Raw genomic sequence first — 25,748 nt, 5'->3', positions numbered from 1 at the left:
AAAGAGAGTTGGAGAAGTGGTTTGACAGCAGAGCTGTAACCACAATACCTAACATGGGTAAGTCACCAGGTGGCAGGCTCTGAGCTAAAATTCATCTCATTGCATCTTCACGACAGTTCTGTTTATAGATAAAGAAAGAGAAGCTGGCTGGGATCCGTGGCTCACGCCTGTAATCTCAACACTTTGGGAGGCTGAGGCGGGCAGATCACCTGAGGTCGGGAGTTTGAGACCAGCCTGACCAACATAGAGAAAGCCCATCTCTACTAAAAGTACAAAATTAGCTGGGCATAGTGGTGCATGCCTGTAATCCTAGCTACTCGGGAGGCTGAGGCAGGAGATCGCTTGAATCGGGAGGCGGAGGTTGCGGTGAGCCGAAATCGTGCCATTGCACTCTAGCCTGGGCAGCAAGAGTGAAACTCCATCTCAAAAAAAAGAAAAGAAAAGAAACAGAAGCTGCAAAGGGTTAGGGTTAGGGGTTAGAGGACATGTACACAGGCACCCAGGTAGAAGAGGACAGTCAGTCTGGCTGTCCAGAAGACAGAAGAGAGATTGTCAGTCCAGGTTTGTTTGCAACAAACAGCAAGCTTGCAAGCTTGGCATACGTGGAGGCCATGCTGTAGGGATGGGGAAGAGACTCAGGAAGAGGAGAAAGACAGGAAGGCAAGCTGGGCACGGTGGCTCATGCCTGTAGCCCCAGCTACTTGGGAGGCTGAGGCAAGAGAATCGCTTGAACCCAGGAGGTGGAGGTTGCAGTGAGCTGAGATCGTGCCACTGCACTCCAGCCTGGGGACAGAGCGAGACTTGGTCTCAAAAAAAAAAAGACAGGAAGGCAGCATAAAGGCTTGCAAAAAACAAAAAATCAAAAACAAATAAACAGAAAGCAGATGAGTCAAAAGTGTCTGCAGCTGAGTCCCTGACAGTTGACACTGAAATGGACGTGAGCCTTTATCTTGACAAAGCATCCTTGGCATTAAAGACTCATAGGAGGGCAGGGCGAAGTGGCTCATGCCTGTAATCCCAGCACTTTGGGAGGCTGAGGTGAACGGATCACCTGAGGTCAGGAGATTGAGACCAGCCTGGCCAACATGGTGAAACTAAGTCTCTACTAAAAACACAAAAATTAGAGTGCGGCCTGTCCTGTCCTTGCCATGAGGCTGCAGCAGGCACCAGAGTCCAGAAAGGTGTTCATTCAGCGAGACTACAGCAGTGGCACAGGCTGCCAGTTCCAGACCATGTTCTCCATGGAGCTGGAGAACCAGATTGATAGGCAGCAGTTTGAAGAAATAGTTCAAACTCTAAATAACCTTTATGCAGAAGCAGAGAAGCTTGGTGGCCAATCATATCTCGAAGGTTGTTTGGCTTGTTTAACAGCATATACCATCTTCCTATGCTTGGAAACTCATTACCAGAAGCTTCTGAAGAAAGTCTCCAAATGCATTCAAGAGCAGAATGAGAAGATCTATGTTCCACAAGGCCTTCTCCTGACAGACTCCATTGAGTGAGGACTGCGAGTTATTGAAATTACCATTTATGAAGACAGAGGCATGAGCCATGGAAGATAAACCATAGAATTAAAGATCCTGCTTCTAGCCGGGCCCCTCATGTATCCATTGGCCGACTGCAGAGTGTCTCTACATCCTCTCCAGAGTATCATTCCTATCTGCCGCCAGAGCCACAGTGCCATTTACTCCAAGGACTTTGTAAAATTCCACACCTGGAATGACCTCTAGTCGCTCAGTATCCACTTTGTGTCTCCAAATTGTGTAGGACTCTGTAATCTTTTGACTAGTTTGTGAGAAAACACAATGAAGCATTTCACTTTTTTTATTGAAGGCCATTTAATAAAACACAGCTGGTCAGCCCAGTGCAAACCTTATTATCTGCCACCAGTACGTACCATTGGTTCTCTTCATTCCTTGGGCCAGCTTCTCAGGTAGCTTTAGACCTCAACAAGTTGTATCTTTTCCAGTGTTCCATCTTGTTCCCCTAAATTAATAAAATGCTTTTCTCCAGGATTTTGGCAAGGGTTGGTGTGGCTGTGGTTTTGCTAATGCACCTCCTAGATTTCAAAGATTTACCAGTTTTACCATGACTCATATATTAAGATCTGTTTCTACTATTCAGTTCCTCAAACTGAAGCTCATTGAAAAAATAATGTATAATGTTATTTGTTTTATTATAGCAATTATTCCTCATTAAAGCAGTATTTAATGCAATTTCCAGTTATTTCTTTGGAGAATGTTATGTCATTGTTGCATTACCTTAAAGATTGTGAAGATGTGATGTGTGTTGCTTGTTCATCACAAAAATCAGTAAGCACAATAAAGTGGATGCCAAACCATCAAACACATAGATGTTCCTCCTGGGTCCCTGGATATGTAATAAGCAGGTATAAAAATATTTTAATTATAGTTTTCTTATAAATATAACTTACGAGAAAAACATTTGATTGGAATAATACTGTATACTACTAATTTTTAACTATCCCTACGCAAACCTTATGACTCACAGAATTTTCTCATATACAGTATTCAGTGCACAGAAAACTTATGACTGGCTCAAGTACAGTAAGTTACTTCTAAGTAAAACTCTCAAGTCTGAGTCCATATTTGTAGCTCTGCTTTTGGTTGTACGTTTCTAGGATCAGGGCTGCTTATGCCTTTTCGTTCATCCTTGGGGTTTGAGAGCACTGTATGAGGGAGAGAGTTTAAAAATACATTAGGAGACAGAAACCATTAAAAGTTTAACTGTCAGAGATATTGTAGGTGCTAATACTGGATTTCATCTTTCAGATTTAATTTCTTTTATGGGTCTGTTAATCATTCAATAAATCCCATAAGTATGTGTAATATTTCAATTGTGTAAAACTCGTTTGTCACTTTAAAGCCTGTAACAGTGTGTTTGTGTTTTCAACCCATTGCAATAACTTTGCTGAAATATTAACACATTAATAAAACTTTTCTTAAAAAAATAAAATAAAATAAAAATACAAAAATTAGCCAGGCGTTGTGGTGCATGCCTGTAATCCCAGCTACTCGAGAGGCTAAGGCAGGATAATCACTTGAACCTGGGAGACGGAGGTTGCAGTGAGCCAAGATCACACCACTGCATTCCAGCCCGGGTGATTAAAAAAAAAAAGGCCGGGCACGGTGGCTCCTGCCTGTAATCCCAGCACTTTGGGAGGCCGAGGTAGGCGGATCACTAGGTCAGGAGATCAAGGCCACCCTGGCTAACATGGTGAAACCCAGTCTCTACTAAAAATACAAAAAATTAGCTGGGCGCCGTGGCGGGCGCCTGTAGTTCCAGCTACTCGGGAGGCTGAGGCAGGAGAATGGCATGAACCCAGAAGGCAGAAGTTGCAGTGAGCCGAGATCGTGCCACTGCACTCCAGCCTGGGCGACAGAGCGAGACTCTGTCTCAAAAAAAAAAAAAAAAAAAAAAAAAGGAAGACATGGAAAAAGCCAATAAAACAACATATGAACAAAATGGAAATATCAGTAAAGAGATAGAAAACCTGAAAAAGAAACTAAGAACAAATTTTGCAGCTAAAAAGTATAATAACTAAAATGACAAATTGGCAGAATAAATGATATAGTTTGGATGTCTGTCCCCCCAAACCTTATATTTAAATGTAATCCCGATGTTGGAGGTGGGCCCTGGTGGGAGGTGTTTTGGTCATGGGGCCAGATCCCTTACGAATGGCTTGGTGCTCTCCTTGCAATAGTGAGTGAGTTCTCGTGGGATCTGGTTGTTGAAAAGTGTGTGACACCTCCCTCCTCTCTCTCTTGCTCCTGCTCTTGCTGTGTGATGGGCTGGCACTCCATTACCTTCCACCATGATTGTAAGTAAGCTTCCTGAGGCCTCACCAGAAGCAGATGCCAGCACCATGCTTCCCACAAAGCCTGCAGAACCATGAGCCAATGAAACCTCTTTTCTTGCTGAATTACGCAGTCTTGGTAGTCCTTTATAGCAACACAAAGAATGGCCTAATACAAAAAAGAATGAGCAAATTTGAAGAAAGGACAATGGAAATTATGGAGTCTGAGGAATAGAAAGAAAAAAGATTGAGGAAAAGTGAACAGAGCCTAAGAGACCTGCGGGAAACCATCATGTGCACCAACCTATGTATTGTGAAAGTTCCAAAGGAGAAGGGGGATGGGTGCTGAGAGAATATTTAAAGAAATAATAGCTGAAAACTTCCCAAATTTGACAAAAGACATGAATATAAAAAATCCAAGAAGTTCAATGAACTCCAAGTAAGATGAAATCAGAGACCCATAGTGAGACACATTATAATGAAAGTTTTGAAAGCCAAGAAGAGAACCTTGAAAAGAGCATGAGAGAAGCAACTCGACATGCAAGGAATCCTCAATAAGATGAAAATCAGCAGATTTCTCATCAGAAACTATAGAGATCAAAAAACTAATATAGTGAAGTGGGGAGCTGTCAACTAAGCATCTCATATCCAGCAAAACTATCCCTCAAAAATGAGAGAGTGGCCAGGTGTGGTGGCTCATGCCTGTAATCCCAGCACTTTGGGAGGCTGAGGCGGGCAAATCACGAGGTCATGAGTTTGAGACCAGCCTGACCAACATGGTGAAATCCTGTGTCTATTAAAAATACAAAAATTAGCCGGGCGTGGTGGCAAAGAGAATTGCTTGAACCTGGGAGGTGGAGGTTGCAGTGAGCCGAGATTGTGCCACTGCACTCCAGCCTGCGTGACAGAGTGAGAGTCCGTCTCAAAAAAAAAAAAAAATGTGAGGGAGATAGTAAGACATTCAAGATAAACAAAAGCTGAGGGAGTTTGGGCTGGGCATGGTGGCTCACGCCTGTAATCCTAGCACTTTGGTAGGCCGAGGCGGGCATATCACCTGAGGTCGGGAGTTCGAGACCAGCCTGATAAACATGGAGAAACCCCGTCTCTACTAAAAATACAAAATTAGCCGAGCGTGGTGGCGCATGCTTGTAATCCCAGCCACTCGGGAGGCTGAGGCAGGAGAATTGCTTTAACCCAGGAGGCGGAGGTTGTGGTGAGCCAAGATCGCGCCATTGTACTCCAGCCTGGGCAACTGAGCAAAAATCTGTCTCAAAAAAAAAAAAAAAAAAAAAAAGCTGGCCAGGCGCAATGGCTCATGCCTGTAATCCCAGCACTTTGGGAGGCCAAGGCAGGCGGATCATGAGGTCAGGAGTTTGAGACCAGCCTGACCAACATGGTGAAATCCCATCTCTACTAAAAACACAAAAATTAGATTGGTGTGGTGGCGGGCGCCTGTAATCCCAGCTACTCAGGAGGCTGAGGCAGGAGAATCGCTTGAACCCGAGAGACGGAGGTTGCAGTGAGCCCAGATCGCGCCACTGCACTCCAGCCTGGGCGACAGAGCAAGACTGTGTCTCAAAAAAAAAAAAAAAAAAAAGCTGAGGGAGTTTGTTGTCACTAGACCTGCCCTGGAAGAAATGCTCAAAGGAATCCTGCAGGGTGAAATGAAAACACACTAGTCAGTAACTCCAAGCCATTTGAGGAATTAGAGATCTCAATAAAGATAAATACATGGGTAATTATAAAATCTAGTATTATTGTAACAACAGTCTGTATCTCCACTTTTTGTTTTTTGTTTGTTTGTTTGTTTGTTTTTGAGACAGATTTTCCCTCTGTCACCCAGGCTGGAGTGCAATGGTGCAATCTTGGCTCACTGCAACATCCACCTCCCTGGTTCAAGCAATTATCCTGCCTCAGCCTCCCGAGTAGCTGGGATTACAGGTGCTGGTGACCATGCCCGGCTAATTTCTGTATTTTTAGTAGAGATGGGGTTTCATCATGTTGTCCAGGCTGGGCTTGAACTCCTAACGTCAGGTGATCTGCCTGCCTCGGCCTCCCAAAGTGCTGGGATTACTGGTGTGAACCACTGCACCTGGCGTCCACGTTTTGTTTTCTAAACGATTTAAAGAAAGAATATATTTTCAAAAATAGTAGTCTAAAAGCTAGTGTTATTGTAACTTTAGTTTGTAACTCTACATCTTGTTTTCCACATAATTTAAGGGACAAATGTATTTAAAAGAATTATTAGGCCAGGTGTGGTGGCTCATGCCTATAATCTCAGCACTTTGGGAGGCTGAGGCGGGTGGATCATGAGGTCAAGAGTTTGAGATCAGCCTGACCAACATGGTGAAACCCTGTCTCTACTAAAAACACAAAAATTAGCTGGGCGTGGTGGCATGTGCCTGTAATCCCAGCTACTCAGGAGGCTGAGGCAGGTGAATCGCTTGAACCAGGGAGGCGGAGGTTGCAGTGAGCCGAGATCGCATCACTGCACTCCAGCCTGGGTGACAGAGCAAGACTTTGTCTCACAAAAAAAAAAAAAAAAAAAAAAAGAATTATTAGTTTTGTTTGGGGACATGCAATGTATAAAGATATAATTTTGTACATCAGCGGACCGGGCGCGGTGGCTCACGCCTGTAATCCCAGCACTTTGGGAGGCTGAGGCAGTGGATCACGAGGTCAGGAGATCAAGACCATCCTGGCTAACATGGTGAAACCCCGTCTCTACTAAAAATACAAAAAATTAGCCGGACGTGGTTACAGGCGCCTGTAGTCCCAGCTATTCGGGAGGCTGAGGCAGGAGAATGGCCTGAACCTGGGAGGCGGAGCTTGCAGTGAGCAGAGATCACGCCACTGCCCTCCAGCCTGGGTGACAGAGCGAGACTCTGTCTCAAAAAAAAAAAAAAAAAAAAAAAAAAAAAAATTTGTACATCAGCAACTGAAAGCGTTGAAGACAGAGCTGGAAATAAAGAGTTTCTGTATGTTCTTGAAATTTTGCATGTTATTAAAGTATATATCTCTTTTACTTAGATCTTCTTTAACTTCTCTGAGCAACATTTTATAGTTTAAAGCGTACACACGTTCACATTTGTCTTAGCTTCCTAGGGCTGCTATAACAAATTACTATGAACAAAAATTTCTATTGATCTGGCTTAAAACAACAAATTTATTTTCTCTTAGTTCTAGAGACTAGAAATCTGAAATAAAGGTGTCAGCAGAGCCATCCTCTTTCAAAGGCTGTAGAGAGGAACGTGTTCCAGAATCTGTTTCTTTCTCTTCGCTTCTGGTGTCACCGTTAATGTTTGGCATTACTTGATCTGCAGCTGCATAACTTCAATTTCTACCTCCATCATCACATGGCATTTTCCCCCTGTGTCTTCACATTGTTTTCTTATAAGGACACCAGTCATATTGTATTGAGAGCCCACCTACTCCAGTATAACCTCCTTTTAACTAATTCCATCTGAAATGACCCTGTCTCCAAATAAGGTTATAACCTGAGGTAGTAGAGGTTAAGACTTCAACCTATATATCTGGAGAACACAATTCAACCCATAACAACATCTGTTGTCAGATTTAGCCATAAGTATTTCACATTTTTGATGCCATTATAAATTGTATTATTAACTTACTTTTAATTTCTGATTCGTTGTTGCTAGCATATGGAAATACACTTAATTTTTGTGTTGATCTTATATCCTGCTTTTAAAAAATAGGCTTTATTAAATTTTCTACATAGATAGTCATCTGGGAATAAGTAGAATTTACTTCTTCCTTTCTAAATTGAATGTCTTTTTAAAAAAACCTCATTGAGGCTGGGAGCAGTGGCTCATGCCTGTAATCCCAGCACTTTGAAAGGCCGAGGCAGGCGGGTCACCTGAGGTCAGGAGTTCGAGACCAGCCTGACAGGATAAAACTCTGTCTCTACTAAAAATACAAAAATTAGCCAGGCACAGTGGTGCATACCTGAAGTCCCAGCTACTCGGGAGGCTGAGGCAGGAGAATCTCTTGAACCCGGGAGGTGGAGGCTGCAGTGGGCCAAGATTGCACCACTGCACTCCAGCCTGGGTGACAGACCAAGATTCTGTCTCAAAAAAAAAAATAAAAAATAAAAAATAAAAACCTCATTGCACTGGCTAGACTATTTTGTACAAAAAAAAGAGAGAATATTTTATACAGTGCTGAATAGAAGTGAGGGGAGTGGACATTCCTGTCTTGACCTGATCTTTATGGGAAAGCATTTAGTCTTTCACCATCAAGCATGCTGTTATTTGTAGGTTGTTTGATGGTGCCCTTTATCAGTTTGAGGAAGTTCTCTTCTATTTCTAATTTGCTGAATTCATCCTGTCAAACACTTTTCTGAATCTATTGAAAGATATTAATGGTTTTCTTTTTTAGTTTAATAAAGGAGTTACATTGATTGTTTAAAAATAGCCTTACTGAGATATAATTCATATAGCATAAAATTCACACATTTACAATGCACGATTCAGTGATTATTATACTCAAAAGTTATGCAACCATTGCCACAGCTTAATTTAAAAACATTTTCATTGGCTGGGCATGATGGCTCACGCCTGCAATCCCAACACTTTGGGAGGCCAAGGTGGGCAGATCACAAGGTCAGGAGTTTGAAACCAGCCTGGCCAACATGGTGAAACTTGTCTTTACTAAAGATACAAAAAATTAGCTGGGCGTGGTGGCACGTGCCTATAATCCCAGCTACTTGGGAGACTGACGCCGGAGAATTGCTTGAACCTGGGATGCAGAGGTTGCAGTAAGCCGAGATCACGCCACTGCACTCCAGGCTGGGCAACAGGGTGAGACTCCATCTCAAAAGAAAAAAAAAAAAAGAAAGCAAAAAAATTTTTCATAAAAGAACTCCACAGCTATTAGCAGTCTAAAAATATTTTCTTCCATGCTGTGGATTGTCTTTTCACTTTCTTGGTTGCATCATTTGCAACAAAAATGTTTTTAATTTTGATGAAGTCCAACATATTTCTTTTTTCTTTTTCTTTTTGTACTTTTGGTGTCATATCTAAGAAAACTTTACCTAGCCCAAGGTCATAAAGATTTACTCTTGTTTTCTTCTAAGAGTTTTATAGTTTTAGCTCTTAAATTTAAGTCTATGCTCCAGTTTGAGTTAATTTTTCTATATAGTGTGAGGTAGGGGTGCAAGTGATTCTTTTGCATATGGATATGTAGTTACCTTTGCAGTAGTTGTTGCAAAGACAAATTATGGCCTAGTAGTATCTCATCATGGATTTAATTTGCATCTCTTTCGTGAATAATAATGTTGAGCATCTCTTCATATGTCTATTGGCTATTCGTATATCTTCTTTGGAGAAATAGCTATTCAAATCATTTTCTCATTTTTATATTAGGTTGTCTTTTCAAATATCCCCATTAAAATGTCTTGACATTCTTGTAAAAAATCAGTTGGCCTAAATGTAAGGTTTTCTTTCTTTCTTTATTTCTTCTTTTTTTTTTTTTTTTTGAGACAGAGTTTTACTCTTGTTGCCCAGGCTGGAGTGCAATGGCATTATCTCGGCTCACCGAAAACTCTGCCTCCCAGGTTCAAGTGATTCTCCTGCCTCAGCCTTCCCAAGTAGCAGGGATTACAGGCATGAACTACCACACCTGGCTAATTTTGTATTTTTGGTAGAGATGGGGTTTCTCTATGTTGGTCAGGCTGGTCTCAAACTCCTGACCTCAAGTGATCCACCCCCCTCGGCCTCCCAACGTACTGGGATTACAGGCGTGAGCCACCGCACCCGGCCGAGTTTCACTCTTGTCACCCAGGCTGGAGGGCAATGGCACTATCCCGGCTCACTGCAACCTCTGCCTCCCAGGTTCAAGTGATCCTCCTGCCTCAGCCTCCTGAGTAGCTGGGATTACAGGCACCCACTGTGGCACCCAGCTAATTTTTGTATCTTTAGTAGAGATGGGATTTCACCATGTTGGCCAGGCTGGTCTGGAACTCCTGACCTCAGGTTATCCACCGGCCTCAGCCTCCCCAAGTGCTGGGATTACAGATGTAAGCCACTGCACCTGGCCTCAGTATGTTATTCTTTTCTGATGCTATTGTAGATAAAATTCTCTTTTCTTTCTTTTTTTTTTTTTTCTTTTGAGATAGTTTTGCTCTTGTTGCCCAGGCTGGAGTGCAACGATGCGATCTTGGCTCACTGCAACCTCTGCCTCCCTGGTTCAAGTGATTCTCCTGTCTCAGCCTCCCTCTAGTTCCCTCTGCCTTTCTCTAGCTTCTGGTGATGCCTAGCAATTTTTGGCATTCTTAGGTTTGTAGGTGCATCACTGTGATTTGTACCTCCATCGTCTCATGACCTTCTCCCTGGGTCTCCTCTGTGTCTCTGTATCCAGATCTCCCTCTGATATAGTTTGGCTCTGTGTCCCCACCCAAATCTCATGTTGAATTGTAATCCCCAGTGTTGGGGGAGAGATCTGGTGGGAAGTGGCTGCATTATAGGGGCAGATTTCTCCCTTGCTGTTCTTGTGATAGTGAGTGAGTTCTCATGAGATCTGTTTTTTTATTTCTTATTTTTTATTTTTATTATTATTATTTTTTTTAGACAGAGTCTCGCTCTGTTGCCCAGGCTGGAGTGCAGTGGCGCTATCTTGGCTCACTGCAAGCTCCGCCTCCCGGGTTCATGCCATTCTCCTGCCTCAGCCTCCCAAGTAGCTGGGACTACTTGGGAGTCCCAAGTAGGTGGGAGGCACCTGCCACCACGCCCGGCTAATTTTTTACATTTTTAGTAGAGACAGGGTTTCACTGTGTTAGCCAGGATGGTCTCGATTTCCTGACCTCTTGATCCGCCCGCCTTAGTCTCCCAAAGTGCTGGGATTACAGGCGTGAGCCACCGCACCCGGCCAGATCTGGTTTTTTAAAAGTGTGTAGCACTTCCCCCCTTCACTTGCTCTCTCTCTTGCCGCCATGTGAATACATGCTTGCTTCCCCTTCACGCTTCCACCAAGATTGTAAGTTTCCTGAGGCCTCCCCAGCCATGACTCCCATATAGCTTGTGGAGCTGTCAATTAAACGTCTTTTCTTTGTAAATGACCCAGTCTCAGGTACTTCTTTTTTTTTTTGAGACGGAGTCTCACTCTGTCGCCCAGGCTGGAGTGCAGTGGCGTGATCTCGGCTCACTGCAACCTATGCTCCCAGGGTTCAAGCGATTCTCTTGCCTCAGCCTCCCGAGCAGCTGGGATTACAGGTGTCTGCCACCGCGCCTAGCTAATTTTTATAGTTTTAGTAGAGACGGGTTTCACCATGTTGGCCAGTCTGGTCTTGAACTCCTGACCTTGTGATCCACCCACCCCAGGCTCCCAAAGTGCTGGGATTACAGGTGTGAGCCACCGCATCCAGCCTTCAGGTAGTTCTTTATAGCAGTGTGAGAATGGACTAACACTCCCTCTCCTTTCTCTTATAAATGTATCAGTCCTTAGATTTAGGGTCCATGCTAATCCAGAATGATCTTGTTTTAACTTGATTACGTCTGAAAAAACCCTATTTCCAAATGAGACCAGATTTACAGGTACTGGAAGTTAGGACTTGAATGTATATTTCTGGGGACACAGTTTAATCCTCTGCATTGGGGTTTCCACAGTTGCCCATAATCAGGTTGAGGAAGTTTCCTTCTCTTTCTAGTTTATTGCTGTTTGTTTAAATAGTGAATTATACTTATAGAGATTTAAATAGTAATAAAAATCTTATATATTAACCTATGTACTTTCCATTTCCTATGCTCTTTATTCCTGTCAATCCAGATTTTCATTTGTTATCATTTTCCTCCTGTCTGAAAAACTTATTTAATATTTTATGTAGTGCAGTTCTGTTGGTGATGAATCCTCTCAGCCTTTGTATGTCTGGAAATATCTTTATTTCATCTGTGTTTTCTTTTATTTTTTGAGATGGGGTCTCACTCTGTCACCCAGGCTGGAGCACAGTGGTGCAATCTCAGGTCACTGCAACCTCCGCCTACCAGGTTCAAGTGATTCCCCTGCCTCACCCTCCTGAGTAGCTGGGATTACAGGTGTGCACCACCATGGTTAGCCAATTTTTGTATTTTTAGTAGAAACGGGGTTTCACCATGTTGGCCAGGCTGGTCTTGAACTATGGGACTCAAGTGATCCACAAGCCTCAGCCTCCCAAAGTGCTGGGATTACAAGCATGAGCCATCACGCCTAGACTTATTTTCATAATATATACATATATGTGTGTATATATATATATATATGTATATATATATATATTTTTTTTTGAGACAGAGTCTCGCTGTCGCCCAGGCTGGAGTGCAGTGGCGCGGTCTCAGCTCACTGCAGGCTCCACCCCCCAGGGTTCACGCCATTCTCCTGCCTCAGCCTCCCGAGTAGCTGGGACTACAGGCGCCTGCCACCTCGCCCTGCTAATTTTTTGTATTTTTAGTAGAGATGGGGTTTCACCGTGTTAGCCAGGATGGTCTCGATCTCCTGACCTCGTGATCCGCCCGCCTCGGCCTCCCAAAGTGCTGGGATTACAGGCGTGAGCCACGGCGCCCGGCCTCATAATATTTTAATAAATGATTGTTATTGTATAGAAATGATGGCCAGGTGGCAGTGGCTCACGCCTGTAATCCCAACACTTTGAGAAGCTGAGGCAGGAGGATCACTTGAGGCCAGGAGTTTGAGACCAGCCCGGACAATAAGTGAGACTCTGTCTCTATTAAAAAAAAAAAAGAAAGAAAGAAAATAAAAAATAGAAATGCTATTGTAGGCCGGGCGTGGTGGCTCATGCCTGTAATCCCAGCACTTTGGGAGGCTGAGGCGGGCGGATCACAAGGTCAGGAGATGGAGACCATCCTAACACAGTGAAACCCAGTCTCTACTAAAAATACAAAAAAATTAGCCAGGCGTGGTGGCAGGCGCCTATAGTCCCAGCTACTCAGGAGGCTGAGGCAGGAGAATGGCACGAACCTGGGAGGCTGAGGTTGCAGTGAGCCGAGATCGCGCCACTGCACTCCAGCCTGGGCAACAGAGTGAGTCTCCGTCTCAAAAAAACAAAAAACAAAACAAACAAAAAAGTACCTACCTTAACTTTAAAAATATTGCTTAAAAATGTTAATGATCATCTGAGTTTTCAGTAAGTCATTACATTTTTGTTAGTGGAGGGTCTTGCCTCGATGTTGGTGGCTGCTGACTGATCAGGGTGGTGGTTCCTGAAGGCTGAGATGGCTGTGGCAATTTCTTTTTTTTTCTGAGATGGAGTTTTGCTCTTGTTGTCCAAGCTGGAGTGCAGTGACGCGATCTCAGCTCACTGCAACCTCTGCCTCCTTGGTTCAAGCGATTCTCCTGCCTCAGCCTCCCGAGTAGCTGGGATTACAAGTGTGCACCACTATGGTTGGCTAATTTTTTGTATTTTTAGTAGAGATGGGGTTTCACTATGTTTGCCAGGCTGGTCTTGAACTCCTGACCTCAGGTAATCCTCCCGCCTCGGCCTCCCAAAGTGCTGGGACCACAGGCATAAGCCACCACGCCCAGCCAGCAATTTTTTTTTTTTTTGAGACGGAGTCTCCCTCTGTCGCCCAGGCTGGAGTGCAGTGGCACGATCTTGGCTCACTGTAAGCTCCACCTCCCGGCTTCACGCCATTCTCCTGCCTCAGCCTTCTGAGTAGCTGGGACTACAGGCGCCCGCCACCACGCCTGGCTCATTTTTTTGTATTTTTAGTAGAGACGGGGTTTCACCGTGTTAGCCAGGATGGTCTCGATCTCCTGACCTCATGATCCACCCGTCTTGGCCTCCCAAAGTGTTGGGATTACAGGCGTGAGCCACCACGCCTGGCCAGCAATTTCTTAAAATAAGACAACAGTGTGGCCGGGCGCAGTGGCTCACGCCCGTGGTCCCAGCACTTTGGGAGGCGGAGGAGGGTGAATCACATGAGGTCGGGAGTTCGAGACCATCCGGACCAACACGGTGAAACCCTGTCTCTACTAAAAATACAAAAAATTGGCCGGGCGTGGTGGCACACGCCTGTAATCCCAGTTACTGGGGAGGCTGAGGCAGGAGAATCATTTGAGCCTGGGAGGCGTAGGTTGTGGTGAGCTGATATTGTGCCACTGCACTCGGGCCTGGGAGACACAGCGAGACTCAGTCTTAAAAAAAAGAAAAAAAAAAGACAACAGTGAAGATTACAGCATCAATTGACTTCCAACTTCACTGTAGCATGTGATGCTGTTTGATAGCATTTTATACATAGGAGAACTTTTTTCAAAATTAGAGTCAATCTTCTCAAACCCTGCTGCTACTCTATCAACTAGGATTTTATACAGTATAAATCTTTTGCTGTTATTTCAACAACATCTACAGCATCTTCACCAGGAATACATCACATTGGAAGAAACCAATTTTATTTGCTCAATCATAAGAAGCAACTACTCATTAATTCAAGTTTGCTCATGGGATTGGGCAATCAATTCACTCCCATCTTCGGGCTGAACTTCTTTTTTTTTTTTTTGAGATGGAGTCTCACTCTGTCGCCCAGGCTGGAGTGCAGTGGCGCAATCTTGGCTCACTGCAACCTCCATCTCCCGGGATCAAGCAATTCTTCTGCCTCAACCTCTGAAGTAGCTGGGATTACAGGCGCGTGCCACCACCCCCGGCTAATTTTTGTACTTTTAGTAGAGATGGGGTTTCGCCATGTTGGCCAGGCTGGTCTTGAACTCCTGACTTCAGGTGATCTGCCCTCCTTGGCCTCCCAAAGTGCTGGGATTACAGGTGTGAGCCACCATGCCTGGCCTGAACTTCTAATTCTAGTTCTCTTGCTATTTCGGCGACACTTGCAGTTCCTTCCCCAACTGAAGTCTTGAACGCCTTGGAATCGTCCATGAGGGTTGGAATCCACTTCTTCCAAAATTCTGTTCATGTTCATCTTTTGATCTTCTCCTATGAATAACAAATGCTTTTAATGGCATCTAGAATGGTGAATCCTTTCCAGTTTTCAATGGCTTCACCCAGATCCATCAGAGGAATCACTAGCTCTCATAGCCATAGCCTTACAAAATGTATGGGTTTTTTTTTTTTTTTTTTGAGACGGAGTCTTGCTCTATTGCCCAGGCTGGAGTGCAGTGGAGCGATCTCGGCTCACCGTAACCTCCACCTCCTGGGTTCATGCTATTCTCCTGCCTCGGCCTCCTGAGTAGCTGGGACTACAGGCGCCCACCACCACGCCTGGATAATTTTTTGTATTTTTAGTAGAGATGGGGTTTCACTGTGTTAGCCAGGATGGTCTTGATCTCCTGACCTCGTGATCCGCCTGCCTCGGCCTCCCAAAGTGCTGGGATTACAGGCGTGCACCACGGTGCCTGGCCAATGTATTTCTTTTTTATTGAGAGGGAGTTTCACTCTTTCACCCAGGCTAGAGTGAAGTGGCACAATCTTGGCTCACTGCAACCTTTACCCCCCAGTTTCCAGTGATTCTCCTACCTCAGCCTCCCCAGTAGCTGGAATTACAGGCGTGTGCCACCACGCCCGGCTAATTTTTATGTTTTTAATAGAGATGGGGTTTCACCATGTTGGCCAGGCTGGTCTCGAACTCTTGACCTCAGGTGATCCACCCATCTCAGCCTCCCAAAGTATTAGGATTACAGGCATGAGCCACCACACCTGGCCAAAATACATATATATATTTCTTTTTTCTTTTTTCTTTTTTTTTTTTTGAGACAGAGTTTCGCTCTTGTTGCCCTGGCTGGAGTGCAATGGCATGATCTTGGCTCATAGCAACCTCTGCCTTCCGGGTTCAAGCCATTCTCCTGCCTCAGCCTCCGGAGTAGCTGGGATTACAGGCATGCATCACCACACACGGCTAATTTTGTATTTTTAGTAGAGACGGGATTTCTCCATGTTGGTCAGGCTGGTCTCGAACTCTGGACCTCAGGTGATCTGCCCGCCTCGGCCTCCCAAAGTGCTGGGATTACAAGTGTGAGCCACTGCGCCTGGACCTTTTTTTTTTTTTTTTAGATGGAGTCTCACTCTGTTGCTCAGGATGGAGTGCAGTGGCATGATCTCAGCTCACTGCAAACTCTGCCTCCCAGGTTCAAGCTATTCTCCTGCCTCAGCCTCCTGAGTAGCTGAGACTACAGGCATGGGCCACCATGCCTCGCTAATTTTTGTATTTTCAGTAGAGACGGGGTTTCACCATGTTGGCCAGGCTGGTCTCGAACTCCTGACATCAGGTGATTCACCCACCTCGGCCTCCCAAAGTGCTGGGATGACAGGCGTGAGCCACCACGCCCAGCCCCAACTTTTCTTCTACAACTTCCTCACCCCTCTTGGCCTTCATAGAATTCAGGAGAGTTAGGGCCTTGCTCTGGATTAGGCTTTGGCTTAAGGGAATGTTGTGGCTGGTTTGATCTTCTATCCAGACCACTCAAACTTTCTCTATATCAGCGATAAAGCTGTTTTGCTTTCTTTTCATTCACGTGTTCACTGCAGTAGCACTTTTAATTTCCTTCAAGAACTTTTCCTGCCAGACACAGTGGCTCATGCCTGTAATCCTAGCACTTTGGGAGGCTGAGACAGGCAGATCATCTGAGGTCAGGAGTTCGAGAGCAGCCTGGCCATCATGGTGAAACCCCGTGTCTACTAAAAATACAAAAATTAGCCAGGTGTGGTAGTGCATGCCTGTAATCCCAGCTACTTGAGAGGCTGAGGCAGGAGAATCACTGTAACCCAGGAGTGGAGGTTGCAGTGAGCTGAGATCGCGCCACTGCACTCTAGCCTGGGCCACAGAGTAAGACTCGGTCTCAAGAGACTTGGCTAATGGGTACAAGAGGCTTCGCTTTTGTTCATCTCAGTTTTCTACATATCTTTCTCACTATGTTTAATCATTTCCAGCTTTTGACATTAAGTGAGATACGTAGGCCCCTTCCTTTCACTTTAACACTCAGAGGCCATTAGGTATTGACCTAATTTCAATATTGTTCTGTCTCAGAAAATAGGGAGATTCAAGAGGGCAAGAGGGCGTGAGACGGAGGCACAGTTGGTCAGAGAGGCAGTTAGAACACACACATTGGTTGATTAAATTCACCATCTTAAATGGGCACAGTGTATGATGCCCAAAACAACTGTAGTAGTAACATCAAAGACCACTGGTCACAGATCACCACAGCAGACATAGTAATAATGAAAAAGCTTGAAATATTGTTAAGAATTACCGAACTATGACACAGAGGTATGATGTGAGCACGTGCTGTTGGAAAAATGCCACTGACAGACTTACTCAACACAGGGTTGCCACAAACCTTCAATTTGTAAAAAATGCAGTTTCTGTGAAGCACAATAAATCAAAGAGCAGTATAACAATGTGTGCGCATATGTGCTATGTCTGTTTTATACTAAGTGTTCAATAAATAATAGTTGCTATGATTAATACATAAGGTCCTAGTGGGTCAAGATAAAACTGGTTTGAAATAATAACAATTAGGACTGCTATGTTTTTGTTTTTGAGATGGAGTCTCAGTCTGTTGCCCAGGCTGGAGTGCAGTGGCACAATCTTAGCTTATTGAAACCTCCATCTCCCAGGTTCAAGCAATTCTCTACCCTCAGCCTCCTGAGTAGCTGGGATTACACCAGTATACACCACTACACCTGGCTAATTTTTTTATTTTTAGTAGAGACGGGGCTTCACCATGGTGGCTAGGCTGGTCTCGAACTCCTGACCTCAGGTGGTCCCACCGCCTCGCCCTCCCAAAGTGCTGGGATTACAGAAGTGAGCCACCGTGACTGTCTGGGACTGCTATGTTTTCAATGTTTTTTATGTGCAAAGTACTATATGTGTCTATCTGTTGTCTTTTGCTGTGTAAGGAGACATCCCAGATTGTTAAACAACAACTGTCAGAATTATTACCTCTGATAATTCAGGGTGTTGAATTACATAGGATGAGGTCTTGCCTAGGGTTCCTCCTATGGTTACAGTACTGGCTGAGGCTGGGGTCATTTCATTTTCATTTTTATTTTTCAAGATGGAGTCTTGCTCTGTTGCCCAGGCTGGAGTGCAGTGGCTTGATCATGGCTCACTACAACTTCTGCCTCCTGGGTTCAAGCAATTTTGCCTTAGCCCCCCGAGTAGCTGGGATTACAGGCGCGCACCACCATGTGGAGTCATTTCAAAAGCTTCATCAGTCACATGTCTTGTGTTTAGGCAGGGAAGACTCGAATGGCTGAGGGCTGGAACAGAGGACATCTCACAGTATAACGGTGTGGTCTCTTTATGCAATCCCTCCAGCATGGTGGCTTGGAGGCAGCTGGGCTTCTTATAGCCTGGCTCTGTGCTTCAACGGCCCATATTCCCAGAGAGAGCCACGTGGGAGCTGCATCACCTTTTCTGATGCAGCCTCAGCCGTCATGCAGGTCTCTTCCACCGCATTCTACTCCTTAGAAGTGAGTCAGGGCCGGATGCGGTGGCTCACACCTGTAATCCCAGCACTTTAGAAGGCGGAGGTGGGCAGGTTGCCTGAGGTCAGGAGTTCAAGACCAGTCTGGCCAATATGGTGAAACATCATCTCTACTAAAAAATACAAAAATTAGCTGGGAGTAGTCGTAGGCACCTGTTATTCCAGCTACTTGGGACCCTGAGACAGGAGAATTTCTTGAACCCGAAAGGCAGAGGTTGCAGGGAGCTCAGACCATGCCATTGCCCTCCAGCCTGGACAACAAGAGCATTACTCTGTCTCAAAAAACAATAAATAAATAAATAAATAAATAAATAAATAAATAAATAAATAAAATAAAATAAAAATCAGCTGGGTGTGGTGGTGAGCACCTATGGTCCCAGCTACTCAGGAGGCTAAGGTGGGAGGATCACCAGAGCCCAGGAGGTTGAGGCTGCAGTGAGCTGTGATTGCACCACTGAACTCCAGCCTGGGAAACAGAGTGAGATCCTGTCTCAAAAGAAAAGGAAGTGAGTCACGAAAGCCAGACCATGTTCAAGGTGAGGAGGAATTAGACTCCACTCCATGAGGGGTGTCAGAGAATTTGCAGACATGGGCTGGGCGCGATGGCTCACGCCTGTAATCCCAGCACTTTAGGAGGCCAAGGTGGGCGGATCACAAGGTCAGGAGTTTGAGACCAGCCTGAGCAACATGGTGAAACCCCTGTCTCTACTAAAAATACAAAAATTAGCTGGGCTTGGTGGTGGGTGCCTGTAATCCCAGCCAGTCGGGAGACTGAGGCAGGAGAATCGCTTGAACCCCAAGAGGTGGAGGTTGTGGCGAGCCAAGATCACACCACTGCACTCCAACCTGGGTGACAGAGAGAGACTCCGTCTCAAAAAAAAGAAATTAGCAGACATGTTTTAGAACCACTGTGTGTGTATGATCACATTTCATTCTTTTAGTGTTACGAAAGCAGTAGAGTTCAGCCTAGCTCCAGCTGTTGGCCGCACAGAAAGCCAATCATTGAGACAGTGATTATTGCCAAGGAAGATTTTAATTGGGTGCTGCAGCTGAGGAGATGGGAGATCAGTCTCAAATCCATCTCCCTGACTACTAAAATTAGGGGTTTATACAGCAGGGAAGAAATGCAACTATGTGTGGGAATACAGGAACTCAGGAGGGGTAAGGAAGCAATCATGATGAATGAGGGGTCCGGAGTCTCATTGTCAGGATGCCATGACCTGGTGAGTTTCAGTTCTTTGATAAACTTTGAGAGGCCTGGGGATCCTTTCCTGAGGAAGGAACTCAGGTAAAATAAAATGTAAGTTTCAAGCTTTATGACCGGAAGTGTCAATTTCTTTTTGTTTATTTATTTTTTTCTTTTCTTTTCTTTTCTTTTTTTTTTGGAGACAGAGTTTCGCTCTGTCACCCAGGCTGGAGTGCAGTGGCGTGATCTCAACTCACTGCAGCCTCTGTTTCCCAGGTTCAAGGAATTTTCGTACCTCAGCTTCCTGTGTAGCTGGGATTACAGGCTCCTACCCCCATGCCCAGCTAATGTTTGTATTTTTGGTAGACGCGGGATGTCACCATGTTGGCCAGGCTGGTCTTGAACTCCTGACCTCAGGTGACCTGCCCGCCCTGGCCTCCCACAGTGCTGGGATTACACGTGTGAGCCACCCACCTGGCCAGGACTTGTTTTCTTAATCCCTGTGCTATAGAAATTATACTAGACTAAAATATAAAGGGTTTTGTTTTTGTTTTGTTTTTGTTTTGTTTTGAGACATAGTGTTGCTCTGTCACCCAGGCTGGAGTGCAGAAGCACAGTCTCGGGTCACTGCAACCTCCACCTCCCAGGTTCAAGTGATTCTCCTGCCTCAGCCTCCCAAGTAGCTGGGATTACAGGAAACCACCACCACACCTGACTAATTTTTGTATTTTTAGCAGAGATGGGGTTTCACCATGTTGGCCAGGTTGGTCTCAAACTCCTGACCTCTGGTGATCTGCTCGCCCTGGGCTCCCAAAGTGCTGGGATTACAGGTGTCAGCCACTGTGTCCGGCCGGGATTTATTAATAAGCACTTTTTTTTTTTTTGAGATGGAGGTTCACTCTTGTTGCCCAAGCTGGAATGCAGTGGCACAATTTCAGCTCACTGCAACCTCCACCTTCTGGGTTCAAGTGATTCTCCTGCCTCAGCCTCCCGAGTAGCTGGGATTATAGGCATAAGCCACCATGCCCTGCTAATTTTCTGTATTTTTAGTAAAACGGGGGTTTCACCATGTTAGCAAGGCTGGTGTCGAACTCCTGACCTCAGGTGATCCACCCACTTTGGCCTCCCAAAGTGCTGTGATTACAGGCATGAGCCACTGTGCTCAGCCATTTTTTTTTTTTTTTTTTTTTTTTTTTGAGATGGAGTCTTGCTCTGTCACCCAGGCTGGAGTGCAGTGGCATGATCTCAGCTCACTGCAGCCTCCACCTCCCAGGTTCAAGTGATTCTTCTGCCTCAGCCTCCTGAGTAGCTGGGATTACAGGCAAGTGCCACCACGCCCAGCTAATTTTTGCATTTTCAGTAGAGACGAGGTTTCACTATGTTGTTCAGGTTTGTCTCAAACTCCTGACCTCAGGTGATCCACCTGGCTCGGCCTCCCAAAATGCTCGGGCACTACGCCTGGCCCCTTTTTTTTTTTTTTTTTTTTTTTAGTAGAGATGGGGTTTCACTGTGTTGCTCAGGCTGGTCTCGAACTCCTGAGCTTAGGCAATCTGCCTGCCTAGGCCTCCCATAGTGGTAGGATTACAGGCGTGAGCCATGGCGCCCGACCTTTTCTTTTTCTTTTTTTTAAAGAGACAGTATCTCCCTCTGTCACCCAGACTGGAGTGCAGTGTTGCTCACTGTAACCTCAAACCTTAAGGCTCAGGTGGTTCTTCCGCCTCAGCCTACTGAATAGCTGGGACTACAGGCACATGCCACCCTGCCTGGCTAATTTTTTGTAGAGACATGGTCTCACTGTGTTGCACCATCTGGTCTTGAATTCCTGGGCTCAGGCAATCCTCCCACCTTGGCCTTCCAAAGTGCTGGGGTGACAGGCATAGGCATGGCATCTGGCCAATAAGCATTCTTATGCAGTGTTTACTAAGCGCCAAGCACTATCCCAAGCACTTTTCTGGGGACTGTGTATGTTTATGTGAAAAAGCCTACAGCAGAGGCCCCAGGAGACAGGCCTGCCTGGAGGGCTGGGTTGGGAGTGGAGAGCAGGCCCCCTCAGGACCATGGAGCCTCCAGGACAGAGTCCTTCCTCCCAAGGAAGTTAAGGCAGAGTTAAGGTTCCTGCTTGGTTGGAAGGTCCAAGGGGCAGTCCTGAGTGGGACACTGTGACTGTCACTCTGATTGTCCCCCTACAAGGCCCCATGGACTCCAGCAGCCAGAGAATGAAGATAATAATAAATTAAAGCATCTCAAGGCATCTGCAGAAATCGTGTCAGGCAGGAGGCCATGCCTCAGGGTGTAGGAATAACAGCAGCCTGGCCTGCCGCAGCAAGATAGCAGCCCCTACTGCAGAGGCCGGTGGCAGCCACCATTGGGGGCACAGACTCTGGGGGTGCTCGTGCATGCGTGTGTGTGTGTGTGTGTGTGCATATCATACTTTGAGACACCTGGATCTATCTAGGAGGTATCTGAGAGGTACTCAGCCTCCTGCAGAAAAGGTGGGGACGGACCTGGAGAAGCAGCATTTTGTAACCTTGGACCCTGAGTGAGCAGGAGACAGTCTGCACAGAACAACAGATATATACGGGAATGTACTGATTTTCTCTTACTGCAGTAACAAACTGCTGCACAAAACCCCACAAATTTATTGTCTTAAAATTTTATAGGTTAGAACAAGGGTCCCCAAACCTTGAACCACAAACCAGTACTAGTCTGTGGCTTGCTACGAACCACGTCGCACAGCAAGAGGTGAGTGGTAGTCGAGCGAGCAAAGCTTCTTCTGTATTTACAGCAGCTCCCCATTGCTCGCACTCCCACATGAGCTTTGCCTCCTGTCAGATCAGTGGCAGCATTAGATTCTCATAGGAGTGTAAACCCTATTGTGAACAGCGCATGCACGGGATCTAGGTTGTGGGCTCTTTATGAGAATCTAATGCCTGATGATCTGTCACTGTCTCCCATCACCCCCAGATGGGGCTGTCTAGTTGCAGGAAAACAAGCTCAGGGCTCCCACTGATTCTACATGATGGTGAGTTGTATAATTATTTCATTATCTATTACAATGTAATCATAATAGAAATAAAGTGCACGTTTAATGTAATGTGCTTAAACCATCCCGAAACCTCCCTGCCTCCTAGTCAGTGGAAAAACTGTCTTCCACAAAACAAGTTCCTGGTGCCAAAAAGGTTGGGGACCACTGGATTAGGAGTCGATATGGTTTGGATCTGTGTCCCCACACAAATCTCATGTCGAACTGTAATCTCCAGTGCTGGAGATGGGGCCTGGTGGGGGGTCATTGGATCATGGGGGCGAAGTTCTCATGAATGGTATAGCACCATCCCTTTGGTGCTGTTCTTGCAATAATGAGTGAGTTTTCATGACACCTAGCTGTTTAAAAGTGTGTAGCTCCGGCCGGGCACAGTGGCTGATGCCTGTAATCCCAGCACTTTGGGAGGCCGGGGTAGGCAGATCACCTGAGGTCAGGAGTTGGAGACCAGCCTGGCCAACATGGTAAAACCCTGTCTCTACTAAATATACAAAAATTAGCCGGGTGTGGTTGTGCGTGCCTGTAATCCCAGCTACTCGGGAGGCTGAGACAGGAGAGCCACTTGAACCCAGGAGGTGAAGGTTGCAGTGAGTCGAGATTGCGCCATTGCACTCCAGCCTGGGCTGGAGTGAGACTCGGTCTCAAAAAAATTAAATAAGGCCAGGCGTGGTGGCTTACGTCTGTAATCCCAGCACTTTGGGGGGCTGAGGCAGGCAGATCATGAGGTCAGGAGTTCGAGACCAGCCTGGCCAACATGGTGAAATCCTGTCTCTACCAAAAATTAGCTGGGTGTGGTGGTGCACGCTTGTAATCCCAGTCCATCAGGAGGCTGAGGCAGGAGAATCGCTTGAACCTGGGAGGTGGAGGTTGCAGTCAGCCGAGATCGTGCAACTGCACTCTAGCCTGGGTGACAGAGGGAGACTCCGTCTCAAAGAAAATAGAGAAATAAAATAATAACAAAAAAGTATGTAGCTCCTCCCCTCCTCTCTTGCTCCTGCTCCCCCTTGCCTTCCGCCATGAGTAGAAGATCCCTGAGGCCTCCCCAGAAGCAGATGCTGCCATGCTTCCTCTAGAGCCGTTGGAACTGTAGGCTAATTAAACAATCTTTCTTTATAAATTACCTAGTCTCAGGTATTTCTCTTTTTCTCTTTACTTTTTTTTGTGTGTGTGTGTCGCCTAGGCTGGAGTGCAGTGGCGCAATCTCAGGTCACTGCAAACTCCGCCTCCTGGGTTCAGGCAATTCTCCTGCCTCAGCCTCCCCAGTAGCTGGAATTTCAGGTGTGCGCCACCATGCCCAGCTAATTTTTTTGGATTTTTTTTTTTTTTTAGTAGAGATGGGGTTTCATCATGTTGGCCAGGCTGGTCTTAAACTCTTGACCTCGTGATCTGCCCGCCGTGGCCTCCCAACATGCTGGGATTACAGATGTGAGCCACTGTGCCTGGCCTTCAGGTATTTCTTTATTGAAGTGTGAGAACGGACTAATACAGAAGTCCTACATGAGTCTCACTGGGCTAAAATCAAGGTGTTGGTAGGGCTGCAGTCCTTTCTGGAAGCTTCAGAGGAGAATCTGTTTTCTTGCCTTTTTCAGCTTCTAGAGGTTACCTACACTTCTTGGCTCATGGTCTCTTCCTCTACCATCAAAGGCAGGAACATTGCATCTCTCAGACCATTCTTCCCTAGCCACACCTCCCTTGGGTTCTGACATTAGCTGAGAATGATTCTATGCTTTTAATGACCCCTGTGATTAGGTTGACACCATGTAGAAAATCCAGGATAATCTTTTCTTTGCATCTCAAGGCCCATACCCTTAATTGTCATGGTGATCAGCGACTATTCAGGGCCAGAGGTGCAGACAGTAAAAAGAACTTTTACTTGGCTCACTGCAGCCTTTGCTTCCCAGGCTCAAGCGGTTCTCCTACTTCAGCCTCCTGAGTAGCTGGGATTATGGGTTCCAGCCACCATGCCCGGCTAATTTTTGTATTTTTAGTAGAGACGGGGTTTCACCATGTTGGCCAGGCTGGTCTTGAACTCCTGGACTCAAGTGATCCACCCACCTTGGCCTCCCGAAATGATGGGATGACAGGTGTGAGCCACTGCGCCCGGCCTCCTGGGTACCACTTGAACACCCAGCTAACTCCCTACTCTAAGTCACACCTGAGCCATTTTATCATGGGGGCTGTCAGAGGCACTGCTCTTTTCCACTGAAGCCCATACCCAATCCCTCAGCCTCATGTGCTTTTCCCCTCACCCACTTCAAAGGCCCATGGTTTTGGGACGCCTCTCCGCCTCATTAGTCATTCCCTCTCCTGCCCCATCGCGTCAAAACACGATGCATTGTGGTTATTTATGTCCAGAGCTGGCTCCCCAACTACGCTGTCAGCTAGCCAGTGCAGAGGGTGTGTGTTAGTCACATTTGTATCATCAGCCCCCGATGGGCCATGGCTACATACTTGTTGAATGAATAACACAAGGAGGAGCTTTAGCATTTCTTTGTGGGGCCCCATTTTCTCAATGAAGGTACAGGGAATTCTCCACACTAACCAGGCCAGCTAGATCTGGGTGGCATTTTATGTACTTTGTTGTTGCTGTTGTTGTTGTTTTTCATTTTTTTATTTTTATTTTTTTTTGAGACGGCGTCTTGCTCTGTCGCCCAGGCTGGAGTGCAATGGCGTGATCTCGGCTCACTGCAACCTCTGCCTCCTGGGTTCAAGCGATTCTCCTGCCTCAGCCTCCCAAGTAGCTGAGACTACAGGCGACCGCCACCACGCCCAGCTAATTTTTATACTTTTAATAGAGACAGGGTTTCACCATGTTGGCCAGGATGGTCTCGATCTCTTGACCTTGTGGTCTGCCCTCCTCGGCCTCCCAAAGTGCTGGGATTACAGGTGTGAGCCACTGCGCCCAGCCGTTGTTGTTGTTTTGCGATGGAGTCTTGCTCTGTCACCCAGGCTGGAGTGCAGTGGCGCGATCTGCAACCTCTGCCTCCTGGGTTCAGGCGATTCTCCTGCCTCAGCCTCCTGAGTAGCTGGGGTTACAGGTGCGAGCCACTGCGCTGGTTAATTTCTTTTTTTTCGTAAAGATGAGGTTTTGCCACGTTGCTCAGGCTGGTCTCAAACTGGGCTCAAGCGATCCACCTGCCTTCATCTTCCAGAGTGCTGGGATTACAGGTGTGGGCCGCCATGCTCAGCCGAGTAAAAAATGTTTAACAGCTTTATTAATATAGGATTCATATGCTGTACAATTTGCCATTTAAAGTGTACAA

At 46.0% G+C, this 25,748-nt stretch overlaps 1 protein-coding gene across 1 annotated transcript; it reads left to right on the top strand.

The window, feature by feature from the left end:
• Window positions 1-1,148: 1,148 nt before the first annotated feature.
• On the top strand, window positions 1,149-1,544 carry LOC107976134 (golgin subfamily A member 7-like). Its single transcript, XM_054655634.2, has one exon. The coding sequence runs from the start codon at window positions 1,149-1,151 to the stop codon at window positions 1,500-1,502; it is 354 nt and encodes a 117-aa protein (XP_054511609.1). The 3' UTR covers window positions 1,503-1,544.
• Window positions 1,545-25,748: the final 24,204 nt, after the last annotated feature.

This window comes from Pan troglodytes, chromosome 6 (assembly GCF_028858775.2).
Source record: "Pan troglodytes isolate AG18354 chromosome 6, NHGRI_mPanTro3-v2.0_pri, whole genome shotgun sequence".
NCBI lineage: Eukaryota > Metazoa > Chordata > Mammalia > Primates > Hominidae > Pan > Pan troglodytes.
Note: the sequence above shows the minus strand (reverse complement) of the source record. Positions and strands in the feature narration are given on the sequence as shown.

Coding starts and splice junctions, on each gene's coding strand:
- LOC107976134 (XM_054655634.2), top strand. CDS start 1,149: ATGAGGCTGCAGCAGGCACCAGAGTCCAGAAAGGTGTTCATTCAGCGA.